Source organism: Heliangelus exortis, chromosome 26 (genome assembly GCF_036169615.1).
Source record: "Heliangelus exortis chromosome 26, bHelExo1.hap1, whole genome shotgun sequence".
Taxonomy (NCBI): Eukaryota; Metazoa; Chordata; class Aves; order Apodiformes; family Trochilidae; genus Heliangelus; species Heliangelus exortis.
Genome location: NC_092447.1, coordinates 294,811 through 310,927, shown reverse-complemented (window position 1 = coordinate 310,927; position 16,117 = coordinate 294,811). Strand labels below are relative to the sequence as shown.

Below are 16,117 nucleotides of genomic sequence, written 5' to 3'. Positions count from 1 at the left end.
TTGTGAATTGGTTGTTGCTTACTTCCCAGAAGAATGAAATGAGACTGGAAGCATGACTAGAAAGTAGTCTGTTAAAATTCTGTTTTAATGTTGCATCATTGATCCTAAATATTTAATAAAACAGCAAAAGCAGTGGAATAGGTCTGCTCTTAGCTAGTAGTAAGCCACCCACATGGAGAATACTCTCTGTAAGAGAAACAGTTTACATATTAATCAGTGAATCTTGCAATTATGTCACTTGGGTATGAAGTACAAGCAAGTACGTCTGAGGCATGGAGGAACCAATCTGCAAATACAAAAGCTGTTCTGTGTGAGGGATCCTTCTTCCCCTCACTTCCTCCTCCATGTGTCTTACTTGTGCATTTGAGTAGTTACAGCAAAGAAGTGGGAGGTCAGGCATTACTCTAAACTTCTGTCTGTGCCCCTCCCAAAAAAAAAATTATGACAGTAGCGGCAGTCTAGTTTTATAAAGGACTAAGTTTTAACCGTTTTTTGGGGGGTTTCTGCTTTTGTAGAGATGTGAGTTCTGCCAGAAGTCGGGTGCCACAGTGGGCTGCTGCCTCACTTCCTGCACCAGTAACTACCACTTCATGTGCTCACGAGCCAAGAACTGTGTCTTTCTGGATGATAAGAAAGTTTACTGCCAGAGGCATCGTGACTTGATCAAAGGAGAGGTGAGGTGGTTCTTCCTTCACACCTGCCTTATCTGAAGGTGGTGTTGGCCTCTATGAGCCATTTTTAGAAGTTGATATTGAATGCGCTCCATACTAACGGGGGCTAGGCTGAAGTGTTGTTAAAAACAAGTCAGCAATACAATGGGAGTGGAGAGGTTTGGCAGGTGGCACTCTGTTGCAGTTGAAAAGCTGAAAGACTAATCTGAGGATGGAGTAGGACAGACTGAGTAGCGTACATGTGTCAGTTCCTTTAAAATTAATGAGCAATTTTGTGGATTCTTGTTCCAGGTGGTCCCTGAGAATGGGTTTGAAGTTCTTAGGAGAGTTTTTGTGGACTTTGAAGGGATCAGTTTGAGAAGAAAATTTCTTAGTGGCTTGGAACCAGAGAACATTCACATGATGATTGGTAAGACCTAGTCTCTACTCACTTAATCCACATTTGGTGTGGGAATCTGGCTCACAGAACTTCTCTGTTCCTCTTTCTGCTCAGGTTCAATGACGATAGACTGTTTAGGAATTCTGAATGACCTCTCAGACTGTGAAGACAAGTTGTTTCCCATCGGCTATCAGTGAGTATAAGCTGTTTCATGGTTAGATATCTTTGGGGATATTAGATGCCAAACCAGTGCTGCAGTGACAGGTGCAAAAATTGACTGTAGATGATCAGGAATCTGGTGATTAAGCTAAGTGTGCAGAACTTTGTCCGCTGCAGTTCTGAGAAGCATAAAATTTAAAATAAGAATGCTGAGGTTTACTTGACTGTTGAGTAAATGGTTTGATACTTGGATACCCTTCCAGGTGCTCCAGGGTGTACTGGAGTACAACAGATGCCCGGAAGCGCTGTGTGTACACCTGCAAGATCATGGAGTGCCGACCTCCAGTGATAGAGCCTGACATCAACAGCACTGTGGAGCATGATGATAACAGGACAATTGCCCATAGTCCAGTCCCCCTCACAGGTAACCTACTCTACATGTTTTTGCCATAGTTTGTATTCACCAGAAAGCTAAGTGTAGTGGCTGGGACCTGTGTCCCTTTAAACCAATATGGACAAGAATCCACTTCAGGCATCCAAATTATGTTACAGTGTCTTAAGACTTTAAAAAAAAACAGAGCTATGCTCCTGAGTGTACTGGTGACTTGGGAAACTTGAGACAAAGAAGAGATACTGTGGTAATGCTTCCTGCTCTACAGATCTGAGAGTTTTCTTGCAATCTAAAACTTCAAATCAGCAGTACTCACCTTCTCCCATAGTTGCAAACTGCTTTCTCTGTGTCCATAGGTGTGGGGGGGGGGGGGAAAAAAAAAAGTCTCAACCCTGTCCTTTTTAGTTCCCAGCAGGTGAGGCTGTATGAAAGATGCTTAAAACTTTTACAGTAGTCATTGTAAACTTAGATTCTTAAGGTTGTTTTTTTTTTAATGTAATGGAATTTTGTGTGTAAGCTGAGGATTACTGTATTGCTGCATGTATTTGAAAATATTCTTAGGAGTAAAAAACAGATACTGTCTTATGTCAAGGAAGCAGTAATCTCTGATTTTGTTTTTATTTAACAAATAACCTGATTATTCCCCAACTGAAGCCAGAGAGCAATATCTACTTGAATCAGATCATAGCTTTTGGGATTCAGTCGTGGCTCATACCGTTGTTTCCTTTTTATGCAACACCAGAAACTCTACCTAAAGACAGCCAAAATACACCAGAAATTGTGAGCCCACCATCACCTTATCGTCCCCTGCATTCTCAGACCTCCATTTCCTGTTACTATCCAGTGGTCTCGAAGGGTCCCAGGATCAGGATGCCAAGTTACCTGTCCACACAGAGGTCTCCTGGATCTAGACCATTACCCTCTGCAGGTATTTCAAGTGCTGTTGACTTTGATTTTTGTTTTGTTTTGGAAATATTTTTGGTTTAGTTCTGTCTGGTTTGGCTTCATGCAGAATGTGGTGTTGGGTTTTCTGTTTCTAGTGAAAATAGTGAAATGGCAATAGGTTTGAGGGAAGCACAGTTCTGAAAATAGAGAGTAGAGATGGCCTGTCAAGAAGTGTATGACTAGAAGAAACATTCCCCTGAGATGAGGAAAGCAGTGATAGGGCAATATAATACTAACACAGAAGAGTTGTAATAAAAGTTAGGGCTTCATCTTGTCTCAGCAGGTGTTTTTCCAGAGAGAATCGGAAGTTTGATATTGGACTTGAGCTACTATTTCTGTGTGAATGAGTAATTTTTTTTCAAACTTGTGTTGGAAATTCCCATCTGAAGTTGAGATAAAGAGCTCTGAGATACAAACTTGTCAGCTTGACATGGTGAATGCTGATTGATGGGGTCATGTTTTTAATGCGCATCTCAAGTATCATGACACTGTTAATACTATTTGGCTGAAAGGTTTTGCTGGATTTTGGTTTCATGTGTTTTATGTGAAGGAACTGGGTTCGTGTGCATTGCAAAGGTTTTGGATCACTTGACAGTCTTTCTTGCCTTTTTTTTTCAGGAAGTCCTACCCCAGTGACCCATGAAATAGTGACAGTGGGAGATCCTTTGCTATCCTCTGGACTGAAGAGCATTGGTTCTAGGAGACATAGCACCTCCTCTTTGTCGCAGCAGCAATCAAAACTCCGGATGATTTCTCCAATGCGAGCTGGGAGCACTTACTCCAGGCACAGCTTATCTTCTGTTTCCAGCCTGGGGTCCTCTTCAGAGCAGGAACCGAGCACAAAAAGTAGTGACCACTTTTTGGAACCACTGCATGCAGGTACTCCCAGCACTCCAGTTCAAAGCTGCTCAACCAGTTCAGTCTCCCAGAAAACAGCAGCTACAAGTGGAAGTAAAACTTGCCAGTTGGATGGTTCTCAGTCTGTGGAAGGGAAACATCTTGGCAGTTCAGATTTGATAGCCAAAGGTGCGCTTTCTAAGGGAGAGAAGATGAAAACACTGACCTCAAAGGACCCAGATTATTCAGCTCATAGTTTTGCTTCTGGAGGAAACTCCAAAATGTCCACTCAGCCAATCAGTTCATCTGGTGCAGAAATTAATGTTAACATGGGAAACTTTGAAGAACCTTCAGGATCATTTTGTTCCAAAGAAGCAATATCCTTTCCACCCTTGCATCAGAGAGGTGCAAGAAAAGACAGAGATCAGCATGTGGAACCTGTACAGCCAGAGGAAATGACTGTGGTTGATGAGATGGATGTGAAGACCTTGAAGTCTGCTGGAGTAAATAGCAGATCTCTTGCGGCAAGTGAGCAGGTCGCTTCTGCCTCTAGAGACTCTAGGCGTCAGAAGGGGAAGAAGCTAGTGAAAGACAGTTTTAAAGAGAAGCATTCTCTGAAATCTCTCACAGAGTCAAGTCAAGCAGCAGGTAGTGACGAAGGAAACCTGAAACCCGAATTTGGTAACCAGGCTTTGGCAGCTGAACAAGCTAACCAGAGGCTGTCTAATAACACTGCGGCAGAAAAAAATGGTGAGAAGTCTCCACCTTTGCAAGGACCTTCAAAAGGCTCCACAGCACAGATGGAAGTGGCCTCCAAGGAATCACAGGCATCAAGGAAGCGCACCGTTAAAGTCACCCTGACTCCGCTCAAGATGGAAAGCGACAACCAGTCTAAAAACACCCAGCAAGAAAGCGAAGCTGAATCTCATTCTGCAGGGGCAGAACTGGCTGCTTTGGCAGAGCCCTCCTCAACTTCTGAAAGCCCAGAAGATAACACTGTAGTTCGGGGGAGTCCAAGCGAAGCGCCAGTGCAGGAATCTCAGAATAGCGCATATGAAAATTTGCCCAGCCAAGATAACAACTTGATGCTCCAGGATGGAACCAAAGCTCAAGAAGAAGGCTCGTACAAGCGGAGATATCCACGAAGAAGCGCTCGGGCCAGATCCAATATGTTCTTTGGACTGACTCCTCTGTATGGCGTGAGGTCTTACGGAGAGGAAGACCTTCCCTTCTACAGTAACTCAACTGGGAAGAAGCGAGGGAAGCGGTCTGCAGAAGGACAAGTGGATGGTGCGGATGACTTGAGCACATCAGATGAAGATGATTTATACTATTACAATTTCACTCGGACAGTAGTTTCCTCAAACACAGAGGAGAGGCTTGCCTCCCATAACTTATTCAGGGAGGAGGAGCAGTGTGATCTTCCAAAAATCTCTCAGCTGGATGGTGTAGATGATGGAACTGAAAGTGATACAAGTGTCACAGCAACAACCAGAAAAGTCAGTCAAGTGTCTAAAAGGAGCAGTAAAGAAAATGGGACAGAGAACTTGAAGCTTGACAGAACAGAAGAAGCTGGAGAAAAAGTGCAAGTGACCAAGAGCTCTGCTGTCCACAAAACTGACCCAAAGATTGACAACTGCCATCCTGTGAGCAGGGTGAAAGCACAAGGCCAGGAGTCACTGGAAGCTCAGCTGAGCTCATTGGAGACAGGCCGCAGGGCCCATGCAAGCACAGCTTCTGACAAGAACTTACTGGACACTTTTAATACAGAACTTCTGAAATCTGACTCTGACAATAACAACAGCGATGACTGTGGGAACATCCTCCCATCCGACATCATGGACTTTGTGCTAAAGAACACGCCGTCCATGCAGGCCTTGGGAGAAAGCCCAGAGTCCTCTTCATCTGAGCTTCTAACACTTGGAGAGGGTTTGGGTCTTGACAGCAACCGTGGCAAGGATATGGGTTTGTTTGAGGTGTTCTCCCAGCAGCTGCCAACCACTGAGCCGGTGGACAGCAGCGTCTCCTCCTCCATCTCTGCTGAGGAGCAGTTTGAATTGCCACTGGAGCTCCCTTCTGACCTCTCTGTTCTGACCACTCGCAGCCCTACAGTGCCCAGCCAAAATCACAACAGGCTCGCTGTCATCTCGGAGTCTTCACTCTCCTCCTCAGGAGAGAGATCAATGCTTTCCTTGCCTTCCTCAGAGTCTGGGGAAAAGAGAGTGACAGTCACAGAGAAATCTGCCTCGGGGGAAGGTGACACAGCTCTCCTGAGTCCAGGAGTAGACCCGAGCCCCGAAGGACACATGACTCCCGATCACTTCATCCAGGGCCACATAGATGCAGAGCACATAGCCAGCCCACCCTGTGGGCCTGTCGAGCAAGGCCATGTCAGCAACCAGGATTTAACAAGGAACAGCGGGACCCCGGGTATCCAGGTGCCGGTATCTCCCACTGTTCCCCTCCAGAGCCAGAAGTATGTGCCAAACTCCACTGACAGTCCCGGCCCCTCGCAGATCTCCAATGCTGCTGTGCAGACCACACCACCCCACCTCAAGCCAGCCGCAGAAAAACTTCTGGTTGTCAACCAAAACATGCAGCCGCTGTACGTCCTTCAAACTCTTCCCAATGGTGTTACTCAGAAGATTCAGTTGACGCCCTCTGTGAGCTCTGCACAGAGCGTGATGGAGACCAACACCTCAGTGCTGGGGCCTATGGGGAGTGGGATCACGCTGACCACAGGATTAAATCCAAGCTTGCCCTCGTCTCAGTCATTATTCCCACCCACAAGCAAGGGGCTGCTGCCCATGTCCCATCACCAGCACATGCACCCCTTCACAGCCACACAGAGTGGCTTCCCCCCAAACATAAGCGGTCCTTCGCCTGGTCTTCTGATTGGTGTGCAACCACCCCCTGATCCTCAGCTCTTAGTGTCTGAAGCTAGTCAGAGGACAGACCTTGGCACCACCACCTCCACACCAGCTGCCCTAGGCAAGAAGCGGCCCATATCTCGTCTGCAGTCACGAAAGAATAAGAAGCTGGCTCCATCTGGACACCCTTCTGCCATAGCCCCACCTGATATGGTCTCCAACATGACCTTAATTAATTTTGCTCCTTCCCAGATTTCCAACCACCCGCTGGATTTGGGAACCATTGCGAATTCAACATCCCATAGAACTGTCCCCAATATTATCAAAAGGTCTAAGTCTGGAGTCATGTATTTTGAGCAAACATCTTTGCTCTCACAAGGTGGGACCACTTCTGCAGTTGGCACATCTCCTAGCGTTATTGGGCCAGATGCCAGTCACCTCACTCCGGGACCTGTATCAGGCCTGTCATCAAGTTCTTCAGTGCTGAACGTTGTGTCCATGCAGGCCACCACAGCCCCCACTACTGGAGGGTCAGTTCCTAGTCACGTTCTGGGACAAAGTTCAGTAACATTAACCAGCCCTGGATTGCTGGGGGACCTTGGTTCAATAAGCAACCTCCTGATCAAAGCTAGTCAGCAAAGTCTTGGTGTTCAAGAGCAGCACATGACTTTGCCACCAAGCTCTGGGATGTTTTCGCAACTGGGATCATCTCAGACTCCATCTACAGCAGCAATGACGGCTGCTTCCAGCATATGTGTCCTGCCTTCAGCACAGACGATGGGCATGACAGTCGCCCCATCATCTACTGACCCAGAAGGCTCTTACCAACTTCAACATATGACACAGCTCCTAACCAGCAAAACTGGGGTTGCTTCCCCCCAGCTGGACCTCGGCTCAGCTTCAGCAGCAACCCAGTTATCGAGCTTCCCACAGCTGGTTGATGTTCCCAACAATACCGGACTGGAGCAGAACAAGGCTTCCTCCTCGGTGATGCATGCCAGCTCGGCATCCCCAGGAGGCTCCCCCTCATCGGGTCAGCAGTCTGCCAGTAGCTCCATGCTGGGCCCCACAAAAATGAAGCAGAAAATCAAACGCATTCAGCCATTGTTGGACAAAGGGAATGGAAAGAAGCACAAACCTTCTCACCTGTGGAGCAGTTCCCCTGAAGCACACGTTCCTGACAGAGGGGCCATTGCTGTGGCCCAGACCTCAGCTGCTGGGTAAGAGGACTGTTTGATCTTACTTATCCCTGAGATTTTGCAGCAGTGTAAGAAAGAGCCTTGTGCTAGTTTCTACGGCAAATTTTCCTTCTGATAATTTCTCGGGTAAAAAACCTCAGCTGCCAGCAGGAAGTAGCTATGTAAAGGAGTTGGTACAACTTTTACCACTGGAAAAGGAAGGATGAAAAATTGAAGGCTTTGAAGATCAGGGTTGTGAGGACTTTATTGTGATGTGATGCTGGAATTGTGACCTGACTCCTCATGCATTTGTTTCTACTTCTGTAATTGCTGAATCACTGATGACAGCTCCCAATGGACCTGTTACTGCTTTCCAGTCTTGGTTATGGCACGTATTGCTTGGCAGCTATTTTGAATGTTCCTAAATCTTCTTGTTCCAGGACTCCTGCTGTGAAGGCAGATGTGCAGGATGCAGCAAGTGTAGATCAGCCATCACAGAAGCAAGGTGGCCAGTCTGCAGGGTAAGCAATTAAACACACCTTTTACTTGGGTAAAAAAACACACCTTTTACTTGCTCTCTTGAGCGTAAGGAAATTTCTAAAGACAGTGTGAGAAGTCTGACTTTACTGGTTAAAGTATCTTGAAAGCCTTCAGTCCGGAATGAGCGGTCACACTGAGTTGCAGTGAGACATTAAATTAAGCTGTGGGAAGCTCACTGCTTGCTAAGAGCAGGACTCCTTGTACTGTTCTGGCTTCTTCGTACTGTTCTGGTTGATTGTATGTGCACACACACCTTATTACAGAGCAGGGCTGACACAAAGAACAGGTCACAGACTGCATTAAGTCAGACTGAAAGATGCCTCAAAAATAAATTCTACAGAGTAGAATCTTTTGGCTTGCTTGTTTCCAGCTGAGCTGATGTTAAAACAAACTGGAAAAAGTTTCTTTTACCTGTCCAGTTGGTGGGGCTGGTGAGGAAATGAGGTAGGTTGTTAAATATTTTCCTACATGTTCATTTCCTTCCCTTCCAAGGCAAATGGCAGTCCTCCCAGAATCTCAATCAACTCAGAACTTGGCAAATGAGCAAGAAAGTGCAGGTATGTCACTTCATCCATAGCACTTAGTCTTGGGATTCTTCAGGACTGGAAAATCAGTACCTTGAAGTTTTGATGTTTGTGTGTGTTGTTCTCTCAAGAGAAACATCAGAGATAATAGTGATGTTATTCTTGCGTGTAAGGGAGGAAAGATCCATTCTCCATTAACAGATACCAGACAAATAGTTACATCTTTATTATTAGCTTGTGGAGATTTCAGTGCATGAGCTTTCACACTCTTACTACAACACTGTCTAGATTTTTTTCTTTAACAGATTAACTGGTCCAAAGTTAAGTTCCTAAGTAATTTTCAGTTGTGGAACAGCCAATGGGAAAAAATATCCTTATGCCCAGTGTCTGTCTTCATGCTGGGATCTGTCTTTTTTAGGCTCAAAAGCTCTTGAGGAAGAAGAGAGCACTTTTAGCTCCCCGCTTATGTTTTGGCTTCAGCAAGAACAAAAGAGGAAAGAGTGTCTTGGTGAGAAGAAGCCAAAGAAAGGTTTGGTTTTTGAGATCTCTAGTGATGACGGTTTTCAGATCTGCGCAGAAAGTATAGAAGGTAAGAACTGAGTGGTTTTGGTTGTACTGGTTTTAGCCTTCCTTGCTAGAAATACAATAGTGACTGAGGATCTCTTGCTTTTTTTTAAGATTAAAAAATAAATTAAGATCTCTTGGTTTACAGCCCTAGAACAATCTTGGGCCATAACATCTGGATTCTACTGATTTTTATTTTTTCAGTAAAAATATATTAAGTATATTCAGTAAAAATATATATTAAAATATATATTACATTTTTTTGCAATCAAGTGGCCAATGATCAGTTTTGTCAATAAACATGGATCAGAGAGCGGGGTGTCTAGACCTCTTCTCCAGACCATTTTGCTGAAAACATTTAGCTCTATTGACACCAAAGTGAATTTTGGGATAGACAATAGGAATTGGATCTGAGGATGTTAATTTATGGCCCATGAAGGAATGCAAACTTCATGTTCTCTGACTGGCTGGTGTAAACAAGAGCTGTAACACAGCACCCTGCCCACATACATAGCAGTGTTTTGTGTCACTGCAAACCTGATAAGATGTGGCCACATAAGAGCTGTAGCAAGGCACCTGTTTTGGCTGCCCCCTGCTTGGATACTCTTTGACTGTCTTTGTCCTCTTTTGTGTGACTGCAGATGCCTGGAAGTCACTGACAGACAAAGTTCAGGAAGCCCGTTCCAATGCCCGCCTGAAGCAGCTCTCCTTTGCAGGTAACCTTCAGTTACTTGTATCCATTGCAGTAATCTCTCTGATTGTCTGAAGAGCCTGCTCTGTGGAGGAGACTTTGTCCCCAGTGAAACAATTTAAAAGTCGGTACCTGTCATGAAGTCGCTGATGCAGGGCTTTCTGCAGAGCTGCAGACTGGTACGCCAGTATCCTGCTCCAGGTCTGTGGTGTCACTGGGATTTGTGTTGTGCTCCATGTCTTGCTCCAGGTGTAAATGGTCTGAGGATGCTGGGGATTATCCACGATACCGTTGTGTTCCTTGTTGAGCAACTGTACGGGGCAAAGCACTGCCACAACTACAAGTTCCGATTTCACAAGCCTGAGGAGGCCAACGAACCCCCTCTGAACCCACACGGCTCTGCCAGGGCTGAAGTCCACCTGAGGCAAGTCTCCCTTGCCATTGTTGGGGTTTAACGGCCCATTTGCTCGGTTGAGTAGCTCCACCACAGGGTACAGCAGCAAATTTCCATAGGACTAAAGGTCTCCCTGGAAAAGAAATGGTCATGGCTTTCTCATGTAAATCAGTTAATTGCATCTTGAGGGTCCCTACCTTTTTTCCTGTCCCCTGTTTTTGTTTAACAAAGCTGTGATGGGTGGTGCCTTTATTCATTGCTCTCAGAAACTGATGTCTGTTGCCCTCATGCCCAGGGGGCTTCAAGAGAGGATAGGCTGGGGAAGGTGAAAAGCAACAAACATGTCAAACCACCTGTTTGTTATGTCAGCCACCTGTTTCTTTTCAGTCAGTAAAACATACTTCCTTTTGTCTCCTTTAAATTGCAGGAAATCTGCATTTGATATGTTCAATTTCTTGGCTTCTAAGCACCGGCAGCCACCAGAATACAACCCAAATGATGAGGAAGAGGAAGAAGTACAGCTGAAATCAGCACGGTAGGCAGCAGGCTATTAACAGTTCAAAGGGGAAATAATCCTGGGGGATTCAAAAATGAGATCAGGTAAAGCAATCTGATGAGAATTTGGGAAAAAAGAGGGAGGAAATTATTGTTTATAACTGTATGTGCATAGATATGTATGTGTGTTTTGAGATATATATATATGTGTGTGTGTATACTTGTTTGTGTATATATATGAATGTATATTTGTTACATATGTAAACACTAAGTAAATTATGTGTTCCCAGTGGGCTACAGTGTCACAGTGTGTAAGTTGTTATATCTTGGAAAGTATCCCAGATAATACACAGCACGGACTCCCAAACGGACGTCATCACTTAGCAGAGTCTCTTTCTTCCAGGAGGGCTACTAGTATGGATCTGCCAATGCCCATGCGCTTCCGACACTTGAAGAAGACATCCAAGGAGGCAGTTGGTGTCTACAGGTGTGGTTTTGTTCTGGTACCTCTGCCTCTGGGACAGAGTAAGGTGAAAACTGGAAACCCTCTATGAAGTCAGGCTGCAAAATTTAGGGCAAAAAGCAGATCTGGTATTTTTTTTCCCCTCCTTCTTCTCCATGTCCAAGTTATGTATTTAAAAAACAATGCTCAGCACAAACTTCTTGCTCCTCTCTGCTTGTCTTGTTTGTAGCCAGGAGTAGGCAGGACAAACCTAGTGTTGTTCTCGTTAGCATTACATTATAGAAGAGTAAGTGATCCTTGTGATGACAAAAGCTGTTTTCTGTGGTGGTGGCAATCTTGTCCTTCTGAATTTAGCTTTTGTACTATTCTGTATACTTGATGATGTTGTTGCTTCCTCAGGTCTCCCATCCATGGTCGAGGGCTGTTCTGCAAAAGGAACATCGATGCAGGTGAGATGGTGATCGAATATTCAGGCAATGTCATTCGCTCCATCCTCACTGACAAACGAGAGAAATACTACGACAGTAAGGTGAGTTGTGGGCTTTTGCAGAAGTTCATAAAAACGTTTGAGAGAACTAGAAAGTGGCTGTGAAGGTAGGACAGGCATAGGCCATGTGAAAAGTGCATTTGCAGATACACTGCAAATGTCTCAGGGTATTAACTATTCTTGATGGAGCTCTTGAGGCATGTACTGTTTTTCCCCTGTGGGCTGGGAAGGGTCTCAGTCCAGTGAAATGATTCAAGAGTGAGTTTACAAAGACAAGTGAAGAGAAGGTCCAGATACTTAAAAGGCTTGACTTGAGGTTGCTGTGATGAGCTAGGTTGCCTGTTAGGGTGGCTCTGTCTTCCCTTCCCTGTGCTAACCCTCTGTCCTCCATGCATAGGGGATCGGTTGCTACATGTTCCGCATTGATGACTCTGAAGTGGTGGATGCCACCATGCATGGGAACGCGGCCCGCTTCATCAATCACTCCTGCGAGCCCAACTGCTACTCCCGTGTCATCAACATCGACGGCCAGAAACACATTGTCATCTTTGCCATGCGCAAGATCTACCGTGGGGAAGAGCTCACCTATGACTACAAGTTCCCCATCGAAGACGCCAGCAACAAACTGCCCTGCAACTGTGGCGCCAAGAAGTGCAGGAAGTTTCTAAATTAGAACTTCCATCAGCTGCAAGTGAGCCCTGAAGGGCTTGGGGTGAACCAAAGCTTCAAGTGAATCCCTGCCCAGCCATCCAGGCGGGACAGGGAGGCTGGAGCAGGAATGAAGATGAGCTGGGCTCAGGGACCTGACTGGCGGCTGTATTTCTCTGTCAGAGTCCACATCTTCATGTCTCGCACGCGCACACTTACCCCTGTGAAAGACACAGGCAACTGGAGAAGGTCCTCAGCATGATTATGTTTTTGCTGTTCTCATTTCCACTGGTATTTCTTTCTTAGTGTGTGGGGCCAGTGAACAGGATAAGGGAGGGGAGGTTGGCCCAGGCCTGGTTGTGCAGGTGATTGTGGGTTCTGTCCCTCCATGGCTGAGCACACTAAACGTGTAGCTCTCCTCCTCCTCTTTGAAGGCTGTGTCAGGAGTTGGGTAGTGTTGGAGTGAGCTTTCTTCCTGGGGAGAGGGACTGTGCTCACCAGCCCGCTGCCCTGGGGGTCTGCAGTGTCTGCAGTTCCTCGTGTGCCTGCAACACTGTATGGCAAGGCATGGGGTCAGGCACAGGGTGTGGCTCAGTTGGTTCCATCTGTGGAGGGGAGAGCAGGACAAAGCAGCCTGCCAGGAGAGTCAAGGGTTTTGGCTCCAAAATCCCTGCCAGACCATAGAAATTCCTGGCATTTTTTGGCAGAGATTAGGCTTGTGCCAGGAGTTAGGGTGCTGTCTGTCTGGGCAAGGGAAAGCTTCCTCTCTGCCCCAGCCCTTTCCCAGTAGCCAGTGGTCCCTCTCCTGCTCTGGAGCTGGTCTGAGGGACTGATGTCCCTTGGAAGAGAGGTGGGAACTGGGAGGTGGCTCCAGGGTTAGCCGTGCCACTGTAGAGCAGGAGGCTTTGTGGGGCTCTGCGCAGCCCCCCTGCTGAGGGCCAGGTTGGGAGAAACAAAGGAACAAGGGATGGGAAGAGACACCAAAACAGAGCCTGAGTTCTCTGTGAAGGCCAAACAGTGGTCAGACAGTGACCAGCCTCATCTGCACTGGGCAGCGTCCGGGAACATGTAGGAAGACAGGGAGCGATTGGCAGGGCTGGAGCTGGCACAGTTGTGGAGCTGCACTGGGTGTCAGGGAAGCCCAGAGTCTCATCCGAGGTACAAGAGCATCAGTCCCCCCCCTGCATGGGTCTGTGCCCGCCTCCCAGACAGAAACACAGAGAAAAAGGTAAAAAGCCCCAAGCCTGACAGGTGATGACATTGGATTTTACTCTGTTCTGTTTACAGTTTAATATTTAAGGTTTTATAAATGTAAATATATTTTGTATATTTTTCTATGAGAAGCACTTCATAGGGGAAAGCACTTATGACGAGGCTTTTTAAACAGTGGTATTATCCTAATTTAAGAGAATCTCTTTTTAATGTTTTTTTTTATTTTCATAGGACGGTTATAGGAAATACTTGGCTGGACACAGTCTGATCCTTTCTCCAGAGAGGGGGGGGCACACTTTATTGTTTGGAGTTTTTTGTGTTTTTTTTTTTTTTAATCTTGTTCTGCCTTTTTGACTTCAATAACTGTTTCCAGGAGGTTTGGCTGGACCTTAGACTTTATTTACCCATCAAGATGGGGGCAGGAGGGAGAATTGCCCATCTGAGAGGATGTTCAGGAGATTGGGTCTAAAGGACCATCTGTGCCCCTGGGCAGGAAGTGGGGGGCTGTCTTGCCCCAAACTGGTATCCTGCAAGTGTTTGAAAAGCAAAATGAGAGAGGACCTGACCCTCAAGGCCCTTTTCGTGGGAGGCTGGTCCAGGGACCTGCAGTCCCTCTGCTGAAGGCAGATGAGTTTTTCCATGGAGAAGGGAACGCGGGAAGCACCCTCATTTTCCACGCTATCCTTGTGGATTAATCGCAGCTGTTCAAGGAACCAGCAGCTCGGGAACAGCATTGGCAATGGGGGCCACAGTGCTTGCTGTGGGGTGCCCCAAATCCTTGCCCTTCAGGCCTTGACACCTCTTCCTCTGACCTGAGAATGAAATGGGGTGCTCAGAGGGTCGGGAACTGCCAGTTTCCTTTTGTTATTGCACTGTGTGATGATTATTTGGTGATAACTGTTGAGAGAAAAGTCAAATTGACACTGCATTTGTTACTGAGATGATTTGATGCACTGACAGTTTGGGAACGCACATACCTTGAGGAGGCTGCAGAGTGTCTGTGTGTCTGGAGGGGGTCTCAGCCCTGTGTCCCCAGACACATCCGCTCTCGGTCCTGCTTCTTCCTCGTTTCTGACAGCAGTGTCAGGGCCTCGGCTCAGCCCAGGAGCTGACCCCAGCAGCTCTGCTCTCGCCTGTGCTGATGGCGGAGGAGGCTCCAGTTGGGAGGCGCTGCCCAGAGCCACCCCAGGTAGGGAAAAGCAGAGAGGGGGGGCTGGGGAGTCCCCCAGGCACCAAGCATCTCTCCAGCCAAGCCTGGGGGTCTGGCTGTCTGTCCGCTTTGCTGCTATCCCTGTGTGGCCACCCTGGCAGGAGCTGCTGTGGCCAGTGGAACTGTCTGTACCCCGGGAGCTGCATGGTGCCAGGCAGGGAGAGGCCATGGCAGTCTCCCAGTGCCCCCACAGCCCTGTCCTGCCCAGGCTGGCAGCGATGCAGCGCAGCTTCCTCGTGTATGAATGTATATTTTATAAGGACTGACACAGATCACGGTATCTGAGAATACTGAGGAAAAAAAAAAAAAAAGGAATCTTAAGGCATTTTATTTTTCTTTGTACAAACCAACGTGGTTTTTGTGTTTCAAGGAAAAGCGGGTCATTGCAAAGGGCTGGGTATCTTTTCTTTCTGGTTTTCTTTCATTTCAAAGCAATACCAGGTTCTTCAGCGAGACGGTCTTTGTGCAGAATCATGCCATCCGAACTCATACTACTGGTCCACTCTCCACACTCACAAGTTGGTTTTTTTATAACTATAAATACAATATATATAGGAACTACTATAGTAATGCACCGTGTAACGAAGCCTAGTTCAGTATCAGTCCATGGCTTTTAATTCTCTTAACACTATAGATAAGGATTGTGTTACAGTTGCTAACGATGGCCGGGAAAGCTGTGCCGTGTGCTCCCTGCCAGGCCAGAGCTGTCAGGAGCCGGAGCAGGCGGCTCGGCCTTTCCCAGCCCTTCTTGTTGCCAGTCAGTACTTGTACAACTTGGTTTCTTTCTTCTCTTCCTCTCGTTTTGGTTATGAATGTTGGGGAACCACCTGCATATAGGGAAAAAAAAATGTGCTCTGTGCTTTTCTGGTCTCTTTTTAATGAGGTACAGTAGCTTTGTCTATCAACCAAGAACTATACTTGTGGTGTTTCTTTTATTGAACTTAACAGTCTCTTTAGTAAATACAGGTAGGTGAATAATTGTTTCAAAAAAAAAAAAAAACCAACAAAAAAAAAACCACAAAAAAAAACACAAAACAAAAAACTGCAAAGGCAAGGTTATGTTCTAGAAATACATTTCTTGACAACTTATCATGTATAACAACTTTTTTTTCTTTTTTTTCCCTGTGTTCTTCCAAGCTTCTGGTTGTTTGTTTGGTTTTGTTGTTTTTTTTTTTAAAAAAAAAAAAGAGGAAACATGCCTGAAGTACATCAGTGTTAACTCCCTGGCACAGGGAAGAAGGAAATACTTTAATAGTTTAAAAAAATGCTGAAAGCTCTGCAAAAGACTGAATGTAAAAATAAAAAAGTGTACATAGTTGTAAAAAAACCAAAAAAACAAAAAAGCAAAAAAAAAAAACAAAGGAGTTTTTAAACATGTTTATTTTCTATGCACTTTTTTTTATTTAAGTGATAGTTTAATTAATAAACATGTCAAGTTTATTGCTGCAGAGGGTTGCTC

General features: G+C 46.0%; 1 protein-coding gene across 3 annotated transcripts in view; it reads left to right on the top strand.

Moving 5' to 3' along the window:
* Positions 1 to 16,106, top strand: part of KMT2A (lysine methyltransferase 2A) — a 42,362-nt gene extending 26,256 nt beyond the window's left edge. For all 3 annotated transcript variants that reach the window (XM_071726763.1, XM_071726761.1, XM_071726760.1), the window contains exons 22-36: positions 516 to 674; positions 963 to 1,080; positions 1,165 to 1,243; positions 1,473 to 1,633; positions 2,343 to 2,528; positions 3,164 to 7,472; positions 7,871 to 7,951; positions 8,463 to 8,527; positions 8,913 to 9,083; positions 9,700 to 9,774; positions 9,999 to 10,173; positions 10,571 to 10,678; positions 11,042 to 11,125; positions 11,501 to 11,630; positions 11,986 to 16,106. In XM_071726763.1, coding sequence (XP_071582864.1) covers positions 516 to 674; positions 963 to 1,080; positions 1,165 to 1,243; positions 1,473 to 1,633; positions 2,343 to 2,528; positions 3,164 to 7,472; positions 7,871 to 7,951; positions 8,463 to 8,527; positions 8,913 to 9,083; positions 9,700 to 9,774; positions 9,999 to 10,173; positions 10,571 to 10,678; positions 11,042 to 11,125; positions 11,501 to 11,630; positions 11,986 to 12,261 — 6,177 coding nt within the window. In that variant the 3' untranslated portion in view covers positions 12,262 to 16,106. The remainder of the gene's footprint in view (positions 1 to 515; positions 675 to 962; positions 1,081 to 1,164; positions 1,244 to 1,472; positions 1,634 to 2,342; positions 2,529 to 3,163; positions 7,473 to 7,870; positions 7,952 to 8,462; positions 8,528 to 8,912; positions 9,084 to 9,699; positions 9,775 to 9,998; positions 10,174 to 10,570; positions 10,679 to 11,041; positions 11,126 to 11,500; positions 11,631 to 11,985) is intronic.
* Positions 16,107 to 16,117: the final 11 nt, after the last annotated feature.